Source organism: Pochonia chlamydosporia, chromosome 2 (assembly GCF_001653235.2).
Source record: "Pochonia chlamydosporia 170 chromosome 2, whole genome shotgun sequence".
In the NCBI taxonomy this organism is placed as follows: domain Eukaryota; kingdom Fungi; phylum Ascomycota; class Sordariomycetes; order Hypocreales; family Clavicipitaceae; genus Pochonia; species Pochonia chlamydosporia.
Window position 1 is genome coordinate 2,534,135 of NC_035791.1, and position 24,171 is coordinate 2,558,305.

General features: G+C 52.2%; 5 protein-coding genes across 5 annotated transcripts; 3 read left to right on the plus strand and 2 right to left on the minus strand.

Annotated features, from left to right (window-relative positions):
- Positions 1-4,321: 4,321 nt before the first annotated feature.
- Positions 4,322-7,868, plus strand: VFPPC_02890 (RNA binding protein Jsn1; the record flags this gene model as incomplete). Its single annotated transcript, XM_018282470.1, has 3 exons — positions 4,322-4,398; positions 4,563-7,800; positions 7,863-7,868. 3 exons carry the CDS (start codon positions 4,322-4,324, stop codon positions 7,866-7,868), a joined length of 3,321 nt encoding a protein of 1,106 aa, XP_018146950.1.
- Positions 7,869-9,239: 1,371 nt separating this feature from the next.
- On the minus strand, positions 9,240-13,902 carry VFPPC_13351 (Zinc finger domain-containing protein, PHD-finger; the record flags this gene model as incomplete). Its single annotated transcript, XM_018291128.1, has 6 exons — positions 9,240-9,572; positions 9,643-9,853; positions 9,928-10,371; positions 10,672-11,003; positions 11,393-11,486; positions 11,795-13,902. 6 exons carry the CDS (start codon positions 13,900-13,902, stop codon positions 9,240-9,242), a joined length of 3,522 nt encoding a protein of 1,173 aa, XP_018146951.1.
- A 2,859-nt stretch (positions 13,903-16,761) lies between these two features.
- VFPPC_15574 (metalloprotease) lies at positions 16,762-17,777 on the plus strand (the record flags this gene model as incomplete). The annotated part of the gene is made up of 3 exons (XM_018293327.1): positions 16,762-17,010; positions 17,106-17,641; positions 17,699-17,777. 3 exons carry the CDS (start codon positions 16,762-16,764, stop codon positions 17,775-17,777), a joined length of 864 nt encoding a protein of 287 aa, XP_018146952.1.
- A 674-nt stretch (positions 17,778-18,451) lies between these two features.
- On the minus strand, positions 18,452-20,117 carry VFPPC_02892 (curved DNA-binding protein; the record flags this gene model as incomplete). Its single annotated transcript, XM_018282471.1, has 4 exons — positions 18,452-18,678; positions 18,739-19,545; positions 19,609-19,797; positions 20,093-20,117. The coding sequence occupies 4 exons, from the start codon at positions 20,115-20,117 to the stop codon at positions 18,452-18,454; spliced, it is 1,248 nt and encodes a 415-aa protein (XP_018146953.1).
- Positions 20,118-21,618: 1,501 nt separating this feature from the next.
- On the plus strand, positions 21,619-23,875 carry VFPPC_02893 (SWI-SNF complex subunit; the record flags this gene model as incomplete). The annotated part of the gene is made up of 2 exons (XM_022428296.1): positions 21,619-23,463; positions 23,549-23,875. The coding sequence occupies 2 exons, from the start codon at positions 21,619-21,621 to the stop codon at positions 23,873-23,875; spliced, it is 2,172 nt and encodes a 723-aa protein (XP_022284573.1).
- Positions 23,876-24,171: the final 296 nt, after the last annotated feature.

The window sequence follows — 24,171 nt, forward strand, 5'->3', positions numbered from 1 at the left end:
CCTGGAGATACATATTAATACTAAATAGACGATTTGGTCATGAGGAAAGTTGTTTATGCCAACCATGAATCGCACACCTAACTCCAAATGTTTATTTCATCATTGTTCAACATGTCGGCACCAATGTCGCCTGCTGCTACCCTTATGTCTACAGCCAGTGGTAAAAAGTATTTGCCCATATCCAAGTATACACTAACACATCTCAATGTGTCTTAGTACATAATGCGATATGCGATTGGTTCCTCCACTGTAGATAATTAGGTTCTGTGGGATAGATGGGAAGTGTAAGCTGGCAAGGTGTGTACACGTATCACTACCATGTTACATTTGATTTGCAAAGGGAGGGTTTTGTACTTGTTTCAGAAGCACTTGTTTGGTAGATCTACGATCGCCTCCACGGAGCTACATCCGCCGAATGCGTAGCCAACGATTCGCGAAGTGGACGTACACGCCTCTCTTGGCCCGGGAGCGTTTATGAACGCTCGCATTAGTGCGGGCAGCTTTGAGAACGTCGATTACATGAGTAGCTACTCCGTACTCTGTATGTGGATCGAGAATGAATCGAGCTGCTACACGATGCCTCTCGCGTGAGTCACGTCACCGAGATGTATGGTTTCCAACTGTGAAGTCATCAGGTGCTATCTTACTCTGCACATGAACTTGAATCAACTACATGAGTTGTGCTGAAGCAAAGAGCAAGAGGCATGACGGCAGGGGTAGCCAACTGCTTAATGTTCGCTTGAGGTTGAAGGGCCAGGGGCGGAGAGTGGAGGCGCTTGCGGGTCAAGGTACCAGACAGTAGGAGGAGTCGAGGAAAAGGATGGGGAGTGAGTGGTGTGAGCGGACAGCCACGGAATTGGCTCCAGCCTGTCAACTGAACTGGAAGCAGAGACGCGTCTGGTCTGGCTTTGTCAATGTGATGTGCATGGCTTGTCCCCTGAAATATCACCCAACTCGTCAGGGTGCCAGGTTGCGGGTTGGACGCCAGTCTGGGTTCGTTCCGTGCCAACCAAGGCGATTCTGGCGGGGAGATTTGGGGCGAGGGTGATGAGGTGTTGGCGGTAAAAAGGGATAGGGCGTGCATGCATTGATGGAAAGGTGACGATGTGAGAGTATGAAACGTCAATGGGTGGAATTGGTTGGCGAGTTGATGTGTTTTGTACTTGACATACGTAGTCCGCGGTGCAAGTTGGAGATTGAGCACTCCGTATGCGGTGATGGGAGCTGTCATTGGTGTTCGGATTGAGTAAGTTGATGTGTTAAGGGGGGATGTGATATCCAGGCCGAAGTAAAAAAGCAATCAGAGTATCAGACACTACTTCTCAAAGGGATTCTTGGCACAGCTGGGTTAAAATGCAGATTGATCGGGTAAACTGGGCGTGGAATTGAGGCCAAGGGTGAGGACTACTCGTTGATTTTGGTCTGGTGATGGAAAGAATTGGCAATGAACAATTCGCCTGGTCGGGGGCATTTCAATTGCCCATCCCTTACTATTACCATGTTCCTGTCCGCCTCTACGCCGTATAATCCATCTATATCAGGAGAAACACTAGTAAAGGTCAAGGATAGGTCTCGGATATAGCGGCCATGTCTTGAATACTGCGTGTCCAAAGCTCCAGAAGCCGCGTCAGAAGAATTGATGCAGCTGGTGTAGAGTTACAGTAGCTTTGGTGTTCGCCTTCCCCGCAAACGACTACGGAAGCTGGATAACCACAATGGAGATAGCTTCGTATATGCCGGCCGCTATAGGTAGGTAGCAGGATGAACAGGATCCAGTAAGCCGGCACAGGCAATTTTAGTAATACTCGACGTTCCACCCGATACTGAAGTACATGCAGCCCTGACTTGAACTTTGTTGGTGGAGCCTGGGCCTCAATTCCAGCTCGCATTTGGCCAAATACTCGCTCACAATGTATCAATACATTGCTTGGTACCAAAGGAAGAAGGAAGCAGAAATCGTGGCGCACGCAGCTATCTGGCGCAAGACATGGGATGCATTAGCCCTGCGTTGACATTTTGTTTCAGACCTGGGCCATCGTGTCCGCTTCGCCTTGTGACTGGTTGCAGTTGATGGAGCGAGTGGCTCCTCCTTTCATCAAGTGCAGAGTGTATGTATGCGTTGCGAAAACAAAAAGAAAGTTACCCCTATTCGATACAGAGTGGCACTGACCTTGAGAGATAGAAAGTGTTTTCGGGGCTGGACAAGACGGGATGGGTTTTCGTGCTGCTTGGATGAAAAGGGTGGACAAGTTTTCGGTGACATCTGGAAGTATGCAAGCTCTTGGTGTGAGTGCTGTCTGGGAGGTGAGAGTCGCAGAACACAATGGCCCATCACTGACTCGATACGAAGCATTGTCGTGGACGGAAGCATTCAGGTTTGGGATGGGCAATGGCACGGCGAGCTTGGCGCTTTCAGGCACGATTCGGACTGCATTCATTGAGCATTGAAGCGTCAAGTTGGTTCAAATGTTGGAAAAGGGATGGTACGGCAACTCCCTCAGGTTTTTATGCCACACACCCGCACACCCAGTGCCACGGCCCAAGACGGGGCTGCCAATAAATACCGAGCAGGGCTTGGTATCTTTAGGGGATACCGAGCAATGGACAGATGGCACGTTGGGGGCGATTGACTGCTTCAATGATGTGCAGATGGCAAGTGAACTGGTATACTCCGTACATCGTACATAGCTTCGAGTGGGAATACTTGCAACAGACAGTCTAGGGCGCAATTGAATATCAAGAGTCCGCGTATGTCGGGCTGATTGATCGAGGCCTTGATCCTTGTGGGCTGTACCACCAGACCAGACTCAAGCAACAGCCGGGCCACGCACAATGTCAAGGCTTCAATTCAATTCATGTCGACAGGGACATGGAGTCAAGTCTGGTCTCTGGAGCCCAGAGCTGGCCTTGACACCTGCAGCACTGTCCACCAGACGCCTGGCCGGTCCCAGTCACTTCAATGTTTGAACTTCCTGCCACAGCTAGCGCCTCGTCATCCACTGAAATGCTGGGCAGTGCAGTCGCCTAGCCGTTGTGACACCATCGAGGTACCGGACTCTTGGCTGCGAACGTTGAAGTACCCTTGCCCACATAGCCCTGTAAAAGTCTCCTAGGTCGAACTGGTCTGGTGCTAGACCATCCAGTCCGTTGCCCTTTACCCGGCCGTTCCAGGGCGATTGGAGCACCAGACTCGAGCTCCAGTCATGATCAGGCCCCAGTGCCACGCTCCATGTCCCATCTCCTCCATCCAGACACTCACACTGTCAGCTCTGTCCTGTGCCACCGTACCACTCTGCAAGTGCTCATGTTGGCCTGGCCTGGCCTTGTCTTGGCCCGTGTCCTTCTCCTTCACGTCTGAAGGCCCACGAATTCTACCCCCGTCATTATCACCATCAGCCTCTTTTTCCCTCTCTTCCTCATCCTCGATCCCCTCCTCCCCTCTTCCCCTCCGTCTCCCCCAAATGAGGCCTGTATATTGATCTTCTTTAACTTTATTTCTGCCTCGCTTTCTTCATCAAGTGGCACCTCCCCCCTTCGCGGAACCCCGGTGCTCTCGACAGACAGACGGACAGCCAGACAAGTCCCCCGGCCACAGCTACAGCTAGCTTTGTGGACAATAGCATCTTTGACTTCATTGACAAAGTTGCCGCAGCTATTGTCACTGCTACTACAGCTGCATCTCCTCACTCGGCATCACTACTCGTCGTAAACGCATCTTCACTGCCTCAGTCTCGGAATTTTCCCACTGCGTAACGCACGATCGGTCGTCTCTGTCCCTTTTCCTGCCAAAAGTTCCGCGACTCTTTTTTTTGTGGTGTGCGGTTGTCACAGTACCCTCTTGTAATACCTGGCTACTGGACCAACTGGTGTCAAGTCTTCTATTTTCTTGTGCGCCTTTCCACTCCCTTGAAAAGGTCCTTTGCCTGCTTCGTCAGCTGTCGACACTTTTTGGTGCATTTCTCTGGTCATCGGTCCCCTCGATTTCGAAACGAACACGACGCTCTTCGCATACCATACCCACCCGGCCCGTTATTGTCACCGTCACCGTCATCGCATTGCATAGTTTGTGCAGCGTCTGACGCATCTAAGAATCTTAATTATATCTATCTAACCTAAAGGCTGTTCATTGTACCTCATGGTCATGAGGTCAGCTAGGTAATTGATAATGTCAATGTCCAGATCAGATCATATGGCACCAGGCTTTTCGTCCCACCACTCCACTTCTCAGGCTGCTCGATCCCATTCTCCTGGCAGCAGCAACTCCCCAGTCGATCCATCTGCCTCAACCGGAAGATCTCCTTTTGGACTTCCTGGCGGCATAATGGCAGGCAACGCGCGGTCCGGGGCCGGTTCTCCGTCGCACGACATGGCTGGATCTAGCCGGCTCTTCTCCAAAAGGTTTGTGGTGACCGTCCGCATTGGCATGGCATGGCCAAACTTTGCTACGCACACATGCATTAAACTCTCGACGACCGCTAGCCTACCTACTACTCCCCTCCCCTCCTCCCACTCTTCCTTCTCTCGCTGATGTATGTATGCCAACTAATGTCTTCTGAACATAGAGCACGCGAAATTCAAGCGCAAGAAGGGATCCCCGGCCTGCCGCTCAATCCATGGGGTGGTCCTCCTACCAGCGGAAATTCAACTCCTCTTCGCGAGAACATCCCCGAATCTCCGACAGATGGCTTTCCTGACTTTGGCCACCTGCCGACCCCCGAGAGTCTGCCTCACACGGGCAGAGCTCGGGCTGGCACCGTTCCCTCCCGACTGCCTGGGGGTCCGGTAAATGGCCTATTGAACATTCCTGGACTGGCTGCCAAGTCTGCTCGTGTCACGCCTTCACAGAGTCCATTTGGCAAGTCACCGTCTCCAAATCTCGACCACCCAGATAACACGACTGGTGGCTCGGCTCTTCTCTCTAGACTTCGAGCAGGGTCTATGCCACAGCGTAGCCCTTTCAGCACACTCCCTGGTACGAGCTCACCCTTTGGCCCGTCCATCTTTAGCAGCTGGAATCCTGCTGGCGTCGGTCGCGAGCGAGGCTCAACTCTGGCAAGCATCGCCAGTGTCGGTTCCAACGGGCCCAGCTCCCCATCGCAATCTCAATTCTCCAAAGAGGGAGGCGGTGACTCCGATGTGCACATGCGCACTCTAGACTATCTCGGCCTCGCTGAAACCCCTCAACCTCCACGAGCACAGCTAGCGACGCCCTACATGGCCAATTTGGATTTTACGAGACAGTCGAACCGCTTCCGGTCATACTCGGTCAACAATAAGGACAAATACGCCGACGACGAAGATGACTACGACGTTGATGGTATGCCCATGGAGAGCCAATATGTGGCTCTTCAGGATCAATTAGCCGCCACCAATGCGGCAATTCACAACCACAACTTGGCTGTTCAGGCGTTCGTCAACCAGGCCACAGCCACTCGTCCCCGTGCTCGAACTGCTGGCGTTTTGGAGGCCCCAGGAAACCGTCTGTCTCGAACGCACATCCCCAGCAATGTCGGAATCCCAACTTCAGTCCCACCAGCCGAAATTCGCCTGCAAGATGGAAAAGATTATGACGACCTTCCTCAGGCAATTGCCGGCATGAGTCTCGGCAGGTCCAACAGCCGCAACGCCGGACTTCTAAATGCCGAAGAGCAAGGGTTGGAAGGTCCTACAAGTGCCCTTTGGCTCGGTGGCATTCCAACATCGACCACCACTTCGACGCTCATCGAGATGTTCAAATGTCACGGCCCCATCTTGTCGGCTCGTGTCCTCACACATAAGAACTGTGGATTTGTAAACTTCGAGAGGATCGAAAGCTCGGTGGCCGCGAAGGCTTCCATGAATGGCAAGGAAATTTTTCCGGGTGCCGGCCCAATTCGAATCAATTTTGCCAAGCCCCCTTCAGCATCCAATACGCCAGGCCATGACGGCGTATTCCCTTCTCCCAGCCCTGACCCTTTCAGCCAGGGTCAGGACCAAACCGGCGGATCTGGAGTTGCAGGCGCTGGGGATGGTACACTGACTGCCAACGGACGAAGCTCCACCCCAACAGTGCCACCGATGGCTGATTTGGTGGAGGATATGATGGACATTGTCACGCAGTTTGGAGCTACAGATGAGGACAAGGCGGCCATTTCGCAGTATCTTCAGTCAGCGGTACAATATGGAGGCTACGTGGACGAGATCCCTCCTATTCGCGAAACCACCCACACAAGGGTCCACGACGCTCCAAAGCTCAGGGACATCCGAAAGCGCATTGACAATCAGCTCCTGTCGAAGCCTGAGATTGAGAACATTGCCATCGACATGCTCCCCGAGATTGCGGAGCTCTCCTCTGACTATCTCGGCAACACTGTCGTTCAGAAACTGTTTGAGCACTGCTCCGATCAGGTTCGCGACGCCATGCTGGCAGAAATTGCTCCCCATTTGGCCGAAATTGGGGTCCACAAGAACGGTACTTGGGCAGCACAAAAGATCATTGGTGTCTGCAAGACTCATGAGCAGAAGTTGACAATTGTTGAGCACATCAGGCCATACACTGTCCCTCTGTTCCTCGACCAGTACGGCAATTATGTGCTTCAGGGGTGTCTGAATTGGGGCCCTCCGTACAACGACTTCTTTTTCGAAGGTGTAGTCAGCCGTATGTGGGAAATCGCCCAGGGTCGCTGCAGCGCCAGAGCTGTCAGAGGCTGCCTGGAATCCAAACTTGGCACTAGAGCTCAAGACATGGTCGTCTCTGCTGCCACTGCTATTCACAGCGCCCAGCTGGCAACCAACCCCAACAGTGCCCTCCTGCTGACTTTCTTCCTGGACTCGTGTGCATTCCCAAACAAGCGTACAGTCCTGGCTCCGCGCCTTGTTCCTCACCTAGTTTACCTCTGCACTCACAAGGTGGCTTATGTCACTGTCTTGAAGATCATCAACCAGAAAGCCGAACCAGAAGCCCGAGACATCATACTCAAGGCACTCTTCTTCTCGCCGAACGACCAGATTTTGGAGACCATTCTTCTCGACCCCAACTGCGGTGCCACACTGATCTTCAAGGTCCTGACAACGCCTTTCTTCGATGAGACTATTCGAACTCAGGTTATTGAGAACATCAAGTCTGTCCTCGTCAAGATCAAGGCCCAGCCTAACCAGGGATACAAGCGATTGATGGACGAGGTCGGTTTATCTACCAGAACTGCTCCCACTCGCGAGAATAGTGGCACGTCTGAGGGCCGACAAAGACCAACATCCCGACAAGCGAACAATAGAGCCATGAACGGTCAGCATGGCCAGAGTGCTCCACCCAGCAACCCAGCATTTTACAACCCTATGAACGCGCAACCAAATGCTGCCAGCTTAGAACCAGGATATGGCAACCAACGAAACGACAACCCTGATCCCAACATTACCGCCTTCCAGCAGTACGGGCAGGGCATGGTGTACGGCACCCCAGCCGGCCCTATGCCACCGGCCGTGAGCTTGCCTCAGCTCCAGTACCCCCAGACTATCATGAACAGGCCAGCGCCACAAATGGGATACAACTACCCTGCCATGCAGACACCTTACGCAGCATATGGCGCGCCTCCAGCTCCGGGCATGGATCAATATCGTCAGCCGGGCATCGCCAACGGAAGTCCAATTCAGCCTCCGGCCTCCCAGATGCCGCCTCAAATGCCAACTGGCCAGTCACCTTATGCCCCTCCCGGCTTTGGAGTTGGGGTGGGTGGATATGGCTATGGAAACATGGGCGGCATGCAAAGCATGGGTTACATGCAGCAGCAGGAGCAGAGTAACAACAGACGAGGTGGTGGTCGCGTGCGTACTCACTTTTAACCCAACGTGATGAGGTTTTTCAAGTGACTAACAGATGTATACAGAGATGAAAAGAAAAAGTATTGGAGTTGGCTGAACCCAACAGCTTCGGCCGAACACAGGCCTCCCTTCTCTTTTGTCCTTCTTCTGTGCATCAAAAGCACCCCTGGCTTACCAATAGTTGATTGGTGGAGTTTGGGATTATGAATTCGGTAGACTATGCCCTACGAACTTGGGGCCTGCGTCAAGATGCTGCTATTAGATGAGCCTGCTCTGGGCGGATATTGAAAATGGCTTTTGCATTTTATACTTTTTATTGTTAGCTCATCAGCCCCCTTTTTTTCGGTTTACACAGGCCTTGGCTTGTTCTCAATACAGGGGCAAATGGAATGTGTCGGGCAGGTCTCTCACATTTTGTATTGCGCCAATGGCACTGATGAGAACGCTGGTGTCATATCTATGTTTTCTGCAAAAAAACCACAACCATGATGAAACGTCACGCCCCTGAATTTAAAATCAAAAATCACACGTCAATTCAAATGCTTCTATTTCCTTGTCAGTCGAGCCTTCTGGACTAAACTGTTGATGTCTTGTTTCTCGATACTTTTACGTTTCTCAGATTCCATGTTTGTTAGGTGGCCACACGGCCGTACGGAGGTGTACTACGCCTGTCATTGAAGCAGATGAGATGACGGCTTTCTGACATGACGAAAGACCCTTGGTTTGACAAGAGGACTAACTGATGAGACATGTTTGTAGTGTTGGAAGGGGTGATTATCAATGTAGCCTTCTGTGCAGTCGGGTGCATGAGTGCCGTCCTCCAGTGAGGAAAGGACGGCAAGATCGACAACCTTGTACATTAGGTGTCACAGAGGGTAGCAGTGTGCTGGCATAAGTAGTTTTTCCATAAACCTTGCTACTGACAACGCTTTCGCCTGAAAAGTCAAATACATGAATACATGAAGGCACAGTGAACTGACACAGCTATGAATATGAAAATAAAATAAAGGCTTCATTATGGGGCTACCATGCACCATGAGTTTTGCCGCCTGTTCCTCCCGCTAAACTGACTCATAACTAAACAGAACCCAAAGAACATGATACAGTTGCCGACCGAGGTTTTCTTCCGTCCTGACGCCCCCCCTTCCCGCGTACTGGCTCCTCATTCTGAGATGCTGTCTGAAAAAGAAATAATCTAATACATGAAAGTTGTGAAGGGTGATTGATATGCTGGCATGACAAAAGGGATCATGGATGTTGTGAGGGGTAGGAACAAAGAGTAAGGGGTATATTAGGATGTATTCCTGAGATTTTTGCTTTCTGAATCTCTACAAAAAGCGTATTAGAACTTATAAAGGTAGAGTGTAAAAGGGGATGGTGTGAACATTGCGTTGACGCAAGGCGAGAAGGGGGTGGTTGTGAGGTATGTTTGTTCTGAAATTCTAGTCGAGATCCATGGTTCCTTCGCCGTGATCGACTGTAGAGGGAGGTGTTGGTTCAGTTACCGGGACAGAAGGGTCCAGTTTCTCTGCGCGAGGATCATTGAGACCTGTTGTGGATTCCGTTACAGGGGAGCTGGCCTCTGCTTTGATGGGTTGAGGTGCAGGCGTAGAACTATCTTCGGCCAATACTTGTCTGATGCGAGTGCTCATGGCGTCCATTTGGGCGACCATGGCACGGAGGCCAAGACGATCGGTGGCGGTGAGCTCGCCAGAGGCAATATTATCGGCATTGCCTTTGGCCATGAGTGATAGCATATTGTCGTCAGCAGTCGACTGCATGGTTGTGACGTGGTCAGTACAAAAAACGTGCCGAGATTAAAATTTGCTCCTGTTGAGCGCTTACCAGAAGGGCAGAGGTGAGTTGGTCTACACCATCTGATCGATGCTGTTGCAGCCCTATCAAATTGAGAGACACCTGCATCTCTCCCACCTTGCGATCCAAAGCAGAGCCAAGCAGTGGGCTCGTGGAATCGCGTTGGCATGGCGGAGTTGGGTATGGAATCAGCTTCGACTCATTTTGCCGAGGACCATATCCAGCGCCCTTGTTCCGCAACCTATCGCGACGAGGAGTGTTGGTCAGAATTCCTCACAAATCAAGAAAACGAAAAGAACGGCAAGAGTAACTTACTGTTCGATAAAGTCCAGAACAACACCCTTGGCAGGAAGCTTGTAGGTCCGGCCAAAGGAGCGATAGTCGGGCCAGCCGGATTCCTCAGATTCTTCGGGCTCATCGGTCCAGTCAATCTCAATATGGCCATTGTTCCTGACGCCGCGGCCAAAAGCTGGGGTTATTGTTTGATTCCCCTTGACCTTGCGGAAGCGGTGGGCTGGGGCGAGACTGGGCACTTCAATCAAGACGTCATCTACGTGAGCGGGACAACGCCAAGTCTTGAGGACAGGTGGCACAGCAAGCGGCGGATCGAGACAGTCAATGTGCCAATAAAACGAGCATACGCTGCAAGGGATGATGGACCTGATCTGAGTTGCTGGCTTCTGGCAAGAATGGCACAAGACGGCTTGTCCATCTTCTCGCTGCTTGAAAAAGTCGGGTTCATCGGTGCCATTTCGCTTTCTGTTGAGTTGAGTTGAGCCACTGGTTAGCCACAGTGCACGCGGGCGCAAGGAGGAGAGGGGAGGAGGGATCGATCATGAGATCTGGCGACGCCAAAACAAAAAAAAAAAAAAGAACGAAAAAAAGTCCTCAGTCGCACAAAATACATCTCGGAGCATCCAACAAGTAAAATAATGTGTTTGAAAGGGGTATGAGCGGTGACAAAGACACAAAAATAGACAGCGACGGGGCAGAACAAGGGCATAACAAGGGCAGAACAGGGCATGAAATTTGGAATCAAAAAGGAACAACGCGACTAACCTTGCCGGCTTGTTGCTGACGACTTCTTCATAATCGCCGTCAGCACCAGCCTTGACGCCCTCAAAGCGGTTCTGCACCCTCTTGGGCAAGCTGAAGGCGCGCGGAATACTCTTTTCCAGGTTGTTCAGAGCGCTCCCAAAAATTCCTTTGTGAATGGGCACGCGTGAGGGGTATCTTCGAATGAGACACTCATTGCAGTACCACTCATCAGGGAGATCATCAGATTGCACCATGTCAACACATTCAAAGTGGAACGAGCGCGGACAGCCATCGCAACACACGACGTCGCCCGTGTTTCCGCATGCCGAACAATATTCATCATTGTCCGCATTCTGTGACGTGGGTTGTTAGCCTGGCTGTAATTTGTATTGCATTGTGCATTGTAGTCCGCCGTTTTTTCAGCACCCGTGTGTTGGGATCGGTTGGGGAAATCTTTCAGCATCTTCCACTCGGAGATGTGACAAAACAGAATTGATTGCAGACATGCACTTGGCTGCAGCCACTAGCAAACTGCTCAGGCGTTGTGGTGATCCTGGTTCCGCGGTGCTACCCAAAACATGGTGTGGCCCCCTCGGAAACAAGGACCCCCGATGGCAAAATCTGCATCGCGCTCCCTTGTTGATCATGAAAGAAATGTGCTAGAAAAACCATATGTCGCTTTGAAATCGACATGATTTCATCGCGATACCGTATCATGGGGGAAAACAAAATCACAACGTACCGGATCCTTCGGGGTGAGGCCGTTCAGAGAGGAAGAATTTGCCTCGTGAGGTGGCCGGGGCACACCCGCAGCACCGCCCTTTTTCTTTACCGGCCTGTGCATGATTTGTTAGCCTTGAAAGTCTTCCAGTGTCCGTATAAATTTTAAAAAAAAAAAAATTTACTGAGGCTTGGTTTGAGATGAGCGCAATCAACGCAATAGTCTCCTCCGTCTTTGGGATGGGCATGGTGAAAATTTGGTGAAGTGTGAGCGTGTTTGCCACTTGAAGCAAAAACACAGCGCGCAACCCGACACCTCATTCACCGCAAGACTGTCGCATACCCCAAGAGCAAGAGGAGGCCATCGGACGGCTCTCAAAATTGGTGCTGAAAGGCATTCTTGGAAGGAAAAGGGTCAACTCACGATGTTTTGACGCGTAACCCCGTCTTCTGCTTCTTGGGGGGGCGCAGGGACGTGGGCGTGGCAGCACGGGATCCCACGGTAGAACTGCCATCTCCGGCCAAAGAGAAGGCAATAGGCGAAACTGTCCTCTCTATATCGTCATTGGGACGCTTGCTGGCTGAACGAGTCGCCCTTGTGGTAACAGAGGCCGCAAGAGACTGGCGCGTCCGCCTGGTCTTCTTAACAGGCGTGGTCTCGCGATCAGCATCAGGACCTCGGATAGAACTCTCCTGAGCATGTAAACTGTTTGTAACCCTCCGCGCAGTCCGTCGGCGGTCCCAAAAAGAATCCTCATCCTCCTCTGGCATATGATTTGGGACGTCGATTTCAGCGTCCTTGGCTACTGAGTCTGAGACGGCGACTGAGACTGAGACTGGCGTGTCTGCAGACTTGACATTCAGGTTGGGGAAGAGGTCTGCAGCAGAGACCCGGCCAGGCATGCTGGCATCATCAACAAAAGAAGAAGACGATTTATGAGCGCGTGTACGGGATGTGTTGTGAAGGGTGGGAGAGTTTGATCGGGATGAGTTGGACACGACGAGTTTGCTGGAGGCGACTGATTTGTCGCGGGTGGTGATTGGCCGAGATTTTGGCGCAGTCTGGGACATGGCCGTGGTGGACTCTAGCTGCGACTTGGACTTGGACTTGGCCCCGGTGGAATGGGAGCTGGTGGCTCTTGGCCCTCCTCCTACTCCATGCCCAGCTCCATGTCCCGCCCCTCGAAACGCACTCGGGCTGTTGAGACTGCTCACCCTCACTTCGGGAGAGGACATGCTGATTGCCGTGGAAAGAGATGAGTCGCTGGACCCTGAGTCCCGTCGCGCCCGTTTTCGCGATGCCGGTGTCTTGACCTTGATAATGCCCGTAGTCGCCTTGTCGTTCTTGCCAGCACTCGCAGCCGCAGTCGCACCCAAATTCACACTCGCACTCACAGCCCCAGCCCCTTTCCTTCGCGGCGTTCCCGCCAATGTCCCAACCCCAGCGCCTCGGTGACTGGTTTTGACCTTCTTTGCTGCTCGTGTCGTGCTCTCCTGGGGTAGCTCCTCTGGCTCGTGGATGAGGTCCGCATACGGTGCAGCTATCGGTTTGTGTGGTGTGAATCTGCTGTTTGTGGCTGGGGGCACGAAGAAGTAGCACCCTCGATTGTCCTTCTTGCCTTCACGTTTCCGTTGTTCCATCAGCCGGAAAAACTCGCCCATTGTTTCCTCGTCAGCAGTCTGGCTGAAAACATCCTGAATCATGGCCACAAAATCCTGGTCGCCGCTCTTTTCTTCGTACAGAGTCTTGAGGGCCCAAGCAGTTGGGTATCGATAATGCTTGAGCGCTTCCTCCACAGCTGCATCCACCACCTTGTCTGTGAATCCCCGTTGTTCAGGTTCACTTCGAGCCTGAACACGGCTAACTGGAGTCGTCGGCTTCAGCACAATGCTTGTAGAGCTCCGACGTTCCCGAGAAGGCGGCTGTTCCGCTGCTGCTATTGCCGCCGTTGTCGCTGTTGCAGGCATCATTCTCTTCACCGGCAATGACACTCTGCGAGAGCGCCTGCGACGTGAAACGCCCTTCGGATCGTACTCCTGGTCGTCTTCCTCTTCATCCTTTACCCTGGCAGCTAGAGACTTCCTCTTGTTGGAGGGTGCAGGCGGGAATAAGGGGGAAGCCGGGGGTGACGCCGCTGGGGACATGATGCCAACCACATCACCGTCATCCTTGCCCGACACGTCGCGTGCTGCCGCCTTCTCTTTCTTCGCAGAATCACCGCCAGAAGTCTTGAGTATAATTTTCCTGGTAGGCATAGGCACTCCATTCTCGCCCAAGAGTTTCTTGGCCTTGGGCAGGGCTCCCAGCGGAGCCATGTTTTCCACTACTCCACCGCGAGCCAACCCAGCCTCCTCGTAGCTTGGCTTGCTCTGTACAGATGGTTCCAACCATCGCTGCATGAAGGATCGCGACCCTTCGTTGGCGGAGCTCCTCGACACCTCCAAAGGTTTACTGAATTGTCCTCCATTTGGCTGCGCGGGACTCGAATATCGCGAGGCCGACCGTGAGGCCCTCGTACTTGATGATATCATTGTTGTGTGCTTGTGTTCCAACAAATTCGCCTCCCGTGGTTCATAGGTTTTGGTGTGCCCGTCTTATGCGCGCCCCTTGCGGTGGTCGCGGGATCCAGGCAACGCACCTACTCAAGCCTGGGAAAAGGGTCGGTTAGCAATGGCGAGCAATAACACGCGATGAAGGGGAATCTGGGGGATTATTTACTTGGTTCTCGAGCTGTAGCATGGATTCCAGCTACTGAATCGCGCTTTTTCGGTGCGTTCGACGCGGTTATAAAGAAGAGAGGAGGAAGAAGGTTCGTGGGGGATCCAGATGCAGTCTTGAGTCCAGGGCCTGGAACATGCCATGCCTTGAATTGACTTGAATTGCCTTCAATGTCCAAGTTGGGAGGGGCCAGCCCTGGTCGCGCCTGTAGGACAAGGGTGACAGCACTCAACACCTGGGGATTAGCCGAGCTCCAGTGGGTGTGCACTGTACTCGCTTGCACTGTCAGTTTGCTGGCAGCACTGTAATTGTTATGCACCAGCCCAGCCTCCCCAATGGAGGGGGGGGACAATTGCACCAGACACAATAGGATACATCAAGTGATCAAACATTCAAAGTTGAATGTATTGACCTTATCAAGGTTCGAATCTTGACAAGGACAACAGCCACCAGTACCGAGCTCCCCCTCTGTCCGTCAAATTCAAACAATGACATTTGGAGCACGAACTAGGTTGGACTCACTCCGTGTCCTGTCACTCAAGCGCCAGACCAACTAACTGACCAGACTTGTGGTGATCTGTTCCTCCAAAGCAGACCAGACTCTATTCAATGTTGCGCCTCGTCACGGCTTCACTTTCCGCAAGTCGTACCATCTTCCCTGTTAGCCACCCAGCCAGCTCCGTCTACTCTAGGTTCAAAATGCTTCACTCTGCAGGGATACAAAACCCTAAAAAAAAATGGCAGCAATGTGATCAAACGGACCAGGCAGCGGCGCCGTTCATTCCGTTGCATGCAATCAATGGATGAGACATGCAACCCAATCCAAGCCCCCCTTCACATGGTGCAGTGGTTGAATGCCCCGAGGCTGTCAACAACAAATAGTAATCAGGTTCAACGGCCCTGTTTGTCTAGCTTTCAAGATACAATATGCTGAAGCCTCATTTTAACTTTTCATGCTCATAACAGCCCCCCTTCGGTTTGAGCAGCCTCATGCAAACCAGAAGTGGCCTCCCGTATTCAGGAATCAGGACTGCCTGCTCCTTGTTTGCTAGTCCGCAGCTGCATGTGCATTCTCCATTTTTTTATCTCCCCAAGCGAACGGGCTGATCGTCAACAAAGCCTTGTACGACAAAAGGGTGAAGATTGATGTTAATGTTTGACATGATCGTGGCGGCTTCACCCTGTTCGCTACAGGTACGCCGTTGACCTTGACGCCAGATACTACAAGTACCATATATCCACGCCTCTTGTTTAAAGCAGTCCTCTTGAAGAGATAAGATACCGCACTTCTCTTGATATATACGCCAGGGGTAAACCTTGCAGGATATAAAGAGCTAGTTACCACTAGCATGGGCAGTAACACGCGGTACTATAGAGCTAGTTTGTGCTCTCCTGGGTAAAGGAGGGATCAAAACTGATTTTGGTGATGTATATGAATGGACTCCGCTGGCGAGAGTGGTAGAGAGAAGCTTATTGCGAATTGTTAAGATGCTGCTAGAGATGAGGAGAGTTAATCCCATGGCGACTAATAGATGGGGATAAACCTGATAAACCCCATTGTTACGAACGGTAAGATGTAGACTCTTTGCGTTTGAGCATGCAGCGCTGGATTTCGGGCAGGCATGCAGAGAGACATGGAGGGAAATATATTATAACATTTGGGGCCAGTGCCTGAGGTAAGCGTTTAGAACTGGCGTCGTTGACATACTATTGATATCACCCTTGGAATAGCACCACTCGATACCCTGTGTTTTCGTAAGTTATTAGATATGGAGAGTATGGCTAACAATGCAAAAACTACCTATCTAGGTAGGTATGTTGACCCGTTGGCCCGACATATCAACTTCAAGACCCTACTCCGAATCCTACATGTATACGTCGTCCAACTGTTATCACCACATGACCAACATCTAACTATCTCTGTCCTTGGGATACTGGTTTACGCCCAGTTTAAAACTACAGTCTCTAAATCCCCAAGTCCAGATGAAACTTTTAATCATCACGCTATATGCTGTTACTCAAACGTCTACCAGTACCCACGGCAAATACAATAGCTCGTTTGGCTACGTAAAGCACTGACAAGTGCCTAAATCCGCATAACGCGAGGATGTTTAACCCCCTGATCAGCACTGTCCCCCGTACTAAGCCGCAGGAGAGCGATTTCCAACCCAACATGAAAGCACGGGCTGCAAAACGGCCAGACCAGACTCCTTCAAATTGCACAGGTGACGGCGATCTGTCTAACAAGGAAGGTAAAGACGGTTGACAAATTTGCAAACGGGTCAAAGACCTCCAGCGTTAACCGGTACACATTCCTGTTCCAGAATTTCGAGAGCTTTGATAAGTCGGCAACTATTCGTGTGGTTTTATTTCTTAGTCGTAGAGGGGCAAAAAGGTGAGGCGTCATGTCTTGGCAGCTACCTTCCTCTACTTGGGCTCTCGGATTTATCAAGATGACGATTCTTGGCTAATGCTAGAGCCGGAGGACACGAACCGCGTTTGACGAAAGGCAAAAGGACCAGCTACCTCAATGTGACTTTGCCAACTATAAAGAGCTACTGGTTCCTCGCATCGCCGGCTGTTATGAAGCACTAGCCAGCGTTATCAGACAACCAAAGATTTGTTATAGTCAATATAATACTATTGATTAGGGATTGTCCAAGACTCCAAAAATGCTCGTCAAATCTGTCATACTAACCAGCTTGGCCGGCTTGGCCGTCTCCTTGGCCCGCCCACAAACACCCAGACTCACATGCGGCACTGAAGCACCAACAAACGAGTTCCTCGAACAATCCAGCTTCTTTCGAGCCGCAGAACAAGGTCTGACCTCACAAGGCCAAATGAGCATGGGAGCTATCAACGTTACAGTATACTACCACGTTATCTCGAGGGACAAAACCAGACCAGGAGGCTACGTCCCCGTACGTGTGATCATCCCCTTTCTCCAGACCTAGCCTACTTATGCTTTCGCACATCCTGATCCTGAATGAGCTAATTGACACGGGTAAAATCGCAGCTAGGAGCCGTCTACGACCAGCACAAAGTCCTCAACCAGGCATTCAGCGGCACGGGCATCTATTTCAGCAGAAGGAGGATCAAGTATACCATCAACAAAGACTGGGCAAATGGCAAAGACCTAGAGGTGATGAAGAAAACGCTCCGACAGGGACGGTACCGAGACCTCAACGTATACATCACCCCGGCACCTACCAGCGACCCCTTTGTGGTCGGCGTTTGCACATTCCCAGAATACGGACCGGTGGGCAGCCCTCGATTTAACCAAGATGGCTGCTCTGTACACTATAGCGCACTGCCCGGGGGCAACCTGACAGGCTATGGCCTGGGGATGACTGCTGTCCACGAGGTTGGCCACTGGTTTGGTCTGCTGCACACCTTTCAAGGCGGCTGCTGGGACGCAAATGATCTTGTGGATGACACTCCTGCTCAGTCGGAACCGACTACAGGCTGTCCCAAGGTGGCTCCGGACAGTTGTGTCGGAGACGAGTGGCCCGGCCTGGATCCTATCAATAACTTTATGGACTATAGCACGGAGTAAGTTTATTGCTGCCCGGGTTCTTGAGGAGTAGCAGTGTGCTAATACTCCTGTAGTGTCTGCAGGAATTCTTTTACTGTTGGCCAGATCAACCGCATGAAGAGCTTCTGGAACCTTTGGCGAAAGGACATGTAAATTGGCGGCTGGACCTCGGGGATCGGACGAGGAAAGTCGGGCTAAAGTTCATCACCGGAATCGGACATTGTACCAGACGTCAGAGCAGAGGAAGCCGGTGAGCCTCTGTGGCTGCATGTGCCGTTGAAGCTTCAAATATTGGGCTTCTACCTCGTATGGGGATACGAGTGGAGGGTGGCGGCGTTGGTCGCCTTGTGTCACACGAAAAATAGCGTACATATACATATGTAGCCAGAAGACACTTCTTGTGTGCTTTAGACCCCCATATATTCAAGTGTGACTCAGTCTATTGTGTTTTCACGTTTCATTCAGTCAACGGTCCATGAGCATTATTTTTGCCAAGCGTCAGAACAGTCGTGGTTGTCTAGATAGATGCCTCGCCTCACTAACCCTCTGCTGCGTACTTCACATGCGTCCTCGTTTCCGAGACCGCGCTACCACCAACCAAATGCGGTGTGTTGAGAACTTTGAGATGCACGTGTTGTCCATGACGTGGAACACTTCCACGGCGCAAACTGGCCGGACTCCCATGTTACAACTGCCCGTAAAGGTATTTCATTTGTCCTGCCCAAAGGCGTTTGCGGTGAGCAGGAAACTCTGTTGCCCGCAAACTCAATAGGGGGCGCTCAATCCTCCTCTAGACGTCCAACCCTGTGTTCCTGCACTCGCCATGCTTACTCATCGCTGTCGTCGGAATCGTCATCAGAGTCCTCGGCGGCGGCGGCCTTCTTAGCGGGCTTCTTCTTCTTCTTGCTCTTGCTCTTCTTTCCAGTGTTTCTGGCCAGGGGCTGCTCCAGGATCTTAAGAATCTCCTCATCGGTGATCTTCTTATCGGACTTGACCTTGCTCAAGTCAAGAGCAGGGGGACCGCCCAGTTTGGTGATACCATTCTTGGTGATGGCTGTATACAGACTTAGTTTTTTGCAAGCTACGGGTGTACCTGGTCAGAGGCTCTACTTACCAATGGTGGTGAGCAGGCGGGCAACAGGGGCGTTGTCCTTATCACCGACAAGCTCATACTGGCGGAAAACATTACCGCGAACGCACTCAACAACACCTGATTTGGCATCGCGCTCGTCTTCAAGCTGTCTCAAGCTGAACGGGAAGGTGCCGAACTTCTTCTGGACCTCGGAGAGGATCTTGCGAGAAGTAGGACGCTTCAGACCGTAAGTCTGGGTGGTACGGCGGTGCAGAGTTGCACGTTGGTCAAGGTTCTTGCACTTGCCAGAGCCCAGTGAGACTCCCATCTCAACGCCCCAGACCTCAGAGGTCGCAGGAACACCTTCGCCCTTGCCACCATCTTGGGGAGCGAGAACAATCTTCTTCGTGCTCTCAATCTCGTTGCGATCAAACAGCCATGAGGTGGTGCTTTCGACGAGATTGCACTCGTATGTCTCGCAAACCTTCTCCAGGAGGCTGGTCATCTTGGCTTGGGTGGGAGCCTTCTGTGAAGCAGCTTTGGCCTTCTCCTCGTCGGTACCCTGAGCGAGCAGGCCGGGCGGGACCATCAAACGAAGGAGCAGCTCATTGGCATAGTGGGTGGCCAAAATCAGATCAGCGGGACGGCCAGTGATGGCATCGTCCTTGCTGTGACCGGCAAGGATAGTGTCACAAACAATGGCGCCGAAGCCATCGATCTGGGCACCAAGCTGGATCTTGATAGGCTCGTTGGGCTGAATCTCAACAGCAGCTTCGCTCTCATCGGAGGTAAGAGGGGTGTAGGGGGTGACATATGAGGCAGGCGAAACCGTGGTGGGATGGGAGAAACCTGTGATGCACTAGATCAGCAACCAGAGCGACAATTTCCAGACGATGAGTGTCTATGACTAACCCTTGGTGACCTTCTTTCCACGGTAGACCTTGGAAACCTCGTCTTCGAGCAGCTTGTCACCCTTCTGGCAGATCTCGACAATCTTGGCGCCCGGAACGCAGAGCTTGGAGACCTCGGCGAGGACCTTTTCGGAAATCTGACCAGCGGTCTTGTACTTGGTCAGAGTATCGGGGTTGTTGAGGGAGTAATCTTGACGCGGTTCGTTAGTATCTGAATTGCTTGCAATATATGACGGTAAGTACTCGGTAAGTACTGTGATAGTTGTGGTCGTGTGCCGTTTTTCAGAGCCGTTTATTGTACTGGCTGGTCGTCTGGTAACTGCTCATGGCTCTGGCTGGTGCAGCATAGACTTATGGCGGGGTAGATTTGTTTCTGTGCGTGGGAAAGAGGGGCAGCACAGCTCTTTGTGTCCAGCTCTAGAGAGAGACGAGAGCCAATGGACCAAGCTTGGGGGTTGTGTGCGAAGCAGACAAAAGTTACATACCGACGGCGTCCTTCTCGTCCGACATGATGGGCGATGTTCAATTGCAAAACACGGGACTGTGGTATAAGAGTAAGGTGTTGTGTTGGAGAAGAGTCTGGTGAAAGTGGATGAGGGAGGAGCTGTCTTTGTGGGAAGCAGCCGCCAGCTGGGAGCTGAGTTTTGCCCGAGTCTTGGTCTGGTCTTGGTCTGGTCTGGCTGGCTGGTGGCAGAGGTGGCAGAGAAGAGGGGCCAGGGCCAAGGTCAGTTCCTACCCATGCGCGACTCTGGTCTGTTCGGTGGAATGACTGACGTCGCATCAAATGGCCAGGAAGAAGAAAAAAAAAAGGCTACTCAGGTGCTCCATCGCCGTACATGGGGGACTGGAATGGGCAGGACTGGGACGAATCCCGACCTAAACCCTGCTTGCTTTCTAAGTTCGCTGGGAGGAAACCCTGGGCTGGACTATTTTCTGTGGGCATAATGATCGCGTGCATTGCCTGAGCCGGCCGCCACAAACAAAACGAACACCCGAATGTGGGTATTTGGTGTTTGCCTGCAAGTTCTCCAGGGCTGCGGCGCCAACACCTGGTGGATGATTTGTGATATTGTGAGGTCGATGACATGGAATGCCCTCCCTGTGTTGACAAAACACTGGTGTAGCTCACGGTAGACGAAATGCTTGTTGTCGAGGGCTGCGTGTGGTTGAGCTTTCGGGTCCTCACTCCGTACAAGTTCCAATTTGACGCGAATACTGCCTACCCTATACTTTTATGCTGCGCTCTGCTCTGCTCGTCCGGTCACTCAACCTTGCGGCCTTTTTTTTTCTGATTTGCATTTTCGGTGGTGGATCTTAGTGCTTAAGCACCGATGTATGTCATGATGGTCCTTTGTGTGACGTGGAACTTGACAATAGTGAATAGTCTTGGCTTGTGAAGTCACCACAGGATCTCTGCCAGTGTTCAGATGTATGTCACACCCACGAAGAGCCCCGGTCACTAATCTCACGATGATGGCTGGCTATAAGTGATGCCTGATAGGGGAAATTGAATATTCCAATTACTGTTATACGCGGTCAGTCGCCGGAACACCACTGCTTAACCGCGTAGCTGCCGTCCTCAGCCGTTTTGATCGATTTATACGATTTCGTTGACGATAAATCAGCCTGTGATCCAAAGTGGAGACAGGCATATTCAAAGGACGCACTCCAATTCGCCCGCTCAGCCCGGCCCCGTAGCCCGGAAGAATAATGTACTAGTACCGCATCACACGCGGGATAACCACGATGGATGCTGTAGCTGTACCTGCTTCGCCAGCCTTCCGCGCCGGTTCCCAACCAGCAATAGGAGGCTGCCGGTTCCAGTTCAGCAAAGAAACCCTTCCTCGAAGTCATTTCAACATCAAAGCCTCGTCCCGTCGCCATCGCACGCAACCCCAAAACCAACGATATCCTGCGCTACGTTATCCACAACGGCCGCTGCGCGTCTGATTGACCCCTTTGACGCTGCCGCATTGTCGCGGCGACATTGTTGCGCCCAGCAATCGCGACCATGGCGACACAACCAGCCACGTCGGCGCCGGCGACAGGCGTGACGCCGACCGCGACGTCTGCGACGTCTGCACCACCTGGTGATGAAAAAGATGCTTCGCAGACATCGGCACCGTCCGAGATACCCGTAAGGACCAAGGAATCGTTCAACAAACTCATGGTCGAGCGTTACACGATGCGCGACTCCATTGCCAGTGCCGCCCTGGGTGAACAGCTCAACCAGACACGACAATCCTCACAGGAGATGCGTGAGAAGATACACGAATACAGGATGGTTCGCAACGAGTATAAGCCTTGGTTCCCGCCGAGTAGGCTCTACGGCGAAGGGTACAATGGATTTGGGAACGGATACACGGAAAACCAGCAGCCTGCGTCTCGAATTGTCTACCCAGCGCAAAAGCCGCGACCCGGGCGACGAACAACGCCTTCCTTCAAGTTTGCTCGCAAGGACATGCTGAAGCAGGCTGAACAACACGAAGAGCTCGTCCCGCTGCGTCTCGAGGTGGAGTGGGATAAGGTCAAGCTTCGCGACACGTTCACCTGGAACCTGCACGAACGACTGCTGGCTGTTGAGCTGTTCGCTGCGCAGCTGGTGGAGGACATGGGACTGAAGCCTCCTGCTGCACAGCCGGTATTTGATCAAATTGTTCTGCAGATGCGGGAACAGCTCAACGATTTCTATCCCTTTGCGTTCGCGGAGGAAGACGCCCTGGACCCAGAACTTCCGTACTCAGCTTATAAGAATGACGAAATGCGGATCCTAATCAAGCTAAACATCACCATTGGCCAGCATACATTGGTAGATCAGTTCGAATGGGAGATCAACAACCCTCATAACTCGCCGGAAGAATTTGCCGCCAACATGGCTCGCGACCTTTCTTTATCGGGCGAGTTCACGACGGCAATTGCTCACTGCATTCGCGAGCAGGCCCAGCTTTTCACCAAGAGTTTATACAGCATAGGACATCCCTTTGACGGCAGACCGGTCGAGGACTCGGATCTTGTGTCTGCGTTCTTGCAAACACCGCTCCCTACCGTCTTCCGACCACAGCAGCAAGCTAAGGAATACGCACCATACATGTATGAGCTCAGTGAAGCGGACCTGGAGCGAAACGAGATGGTATTTTCTCGCGAACAGCGGCGTCAGAAACGATCCATCAACCGACGCGGTGGACCACAGCTCCCCGATCTCAGAGAACGACAAAGGACGATTCGCACTCTCATTGTGTCGTCTGTCCTGCCTGGTGCCGCCGAGAATGTCGAAGACAGCCGATTGTACAAGCGGACGGCGGGAGCAAACAGAAAGAGAACGGCTCGCGATGGTGAAATTTCAGAGTCCGAGGAGAGCGAGGACTCATCGCCCGACTCGCCTGCACCCTCACAAATGGCCGGTACGGCACGCACAAGGGGTATGCGAGGAGCGGCATCGGCGGCACAGCAGAGGATGGCTAATCTTGGCCGCTCTGAAACACCCGAGACTGGCTCACTACACCACCACGAGACCAGGACGTCGCGTCGCGGCCGGGAAGAGACAGAAGAGCCTTCTCACCTATGGGTTACGTTGAAGGTACACAAGGACAAGCTCAGACGACTGATGAAGGGCGACTATCGCGACTTAAAGACACCTTCGCAACCCCAAACGCCGGTGGTGGCCCATGCTAGAGCGCCAAGCACATCAAGCGTACCGAAACCCAAAACGCCATTCACACCAACTTCTGCATCCTCCACGCCTCAACCAGCAGCTGCACCAGCACCTTCAGGAAGTGGCTCCAGCTCCTTTCCCGCAGGCCAGCTAGGACGTCTCCCTGCTCCTCCTCCTGTCCCTGGACAATCACCTCCCCCAGCTGTAAGTTAAATACCCCCCCCCCCCCCCCCAAACTACAAATTAAACGCATAATCAAATTGGACAACCATCTAACATCACTCTCTAGCCCCCTCCACCAGAGTGGCTCGTCAACGCCCTCAAAGACCTAGAGAAGCAATACCCCAACGGAGACAAATTTGAAGCCATCATGAAATACTCCTACCTCGATCCCGTCACCGAACTCCCCGTCCAGCCGCAATCACAGCCATTCCCAGAAGGCGTTAAGTACGCCTGGCTCCCACGCATCCGGTGTCTCGACTGCGCTACGAAGCTGTACACCCCCGGCCCAGACATGACTGCCCAAAAGTTCGAAGCGCATCTAAAGTTCTCAGGGCACCAAAAGAAGGTCCAGCAACGATTGGCGGCGCAAAATACCGGTGCACCGAGTTCGTAGAGCCGCTTCATTGGTGGAAACTACATTGTATTTGTTAAACGACAAAAAAGAAGACAACTGTAGATTTGTTTGCTTTGGCGCTTTTAGAAACACCTCTTGTACATATTCGTTTTGGGAAGTCGTTTGGATTCCGTATGGTCGGTCGGTTGGCGTAGGAAGTTCTTGATTCTGTTTTGCTTGTAACTGCCATTGTATGGGTAGTTGGTTTTTGAACGAGGAAGAGTGTGGATGTGGGACATGAGAGTATGCATTGGAGAATTAGGATAGGCGAATTGAACCGCTTCAAGATTCATCAC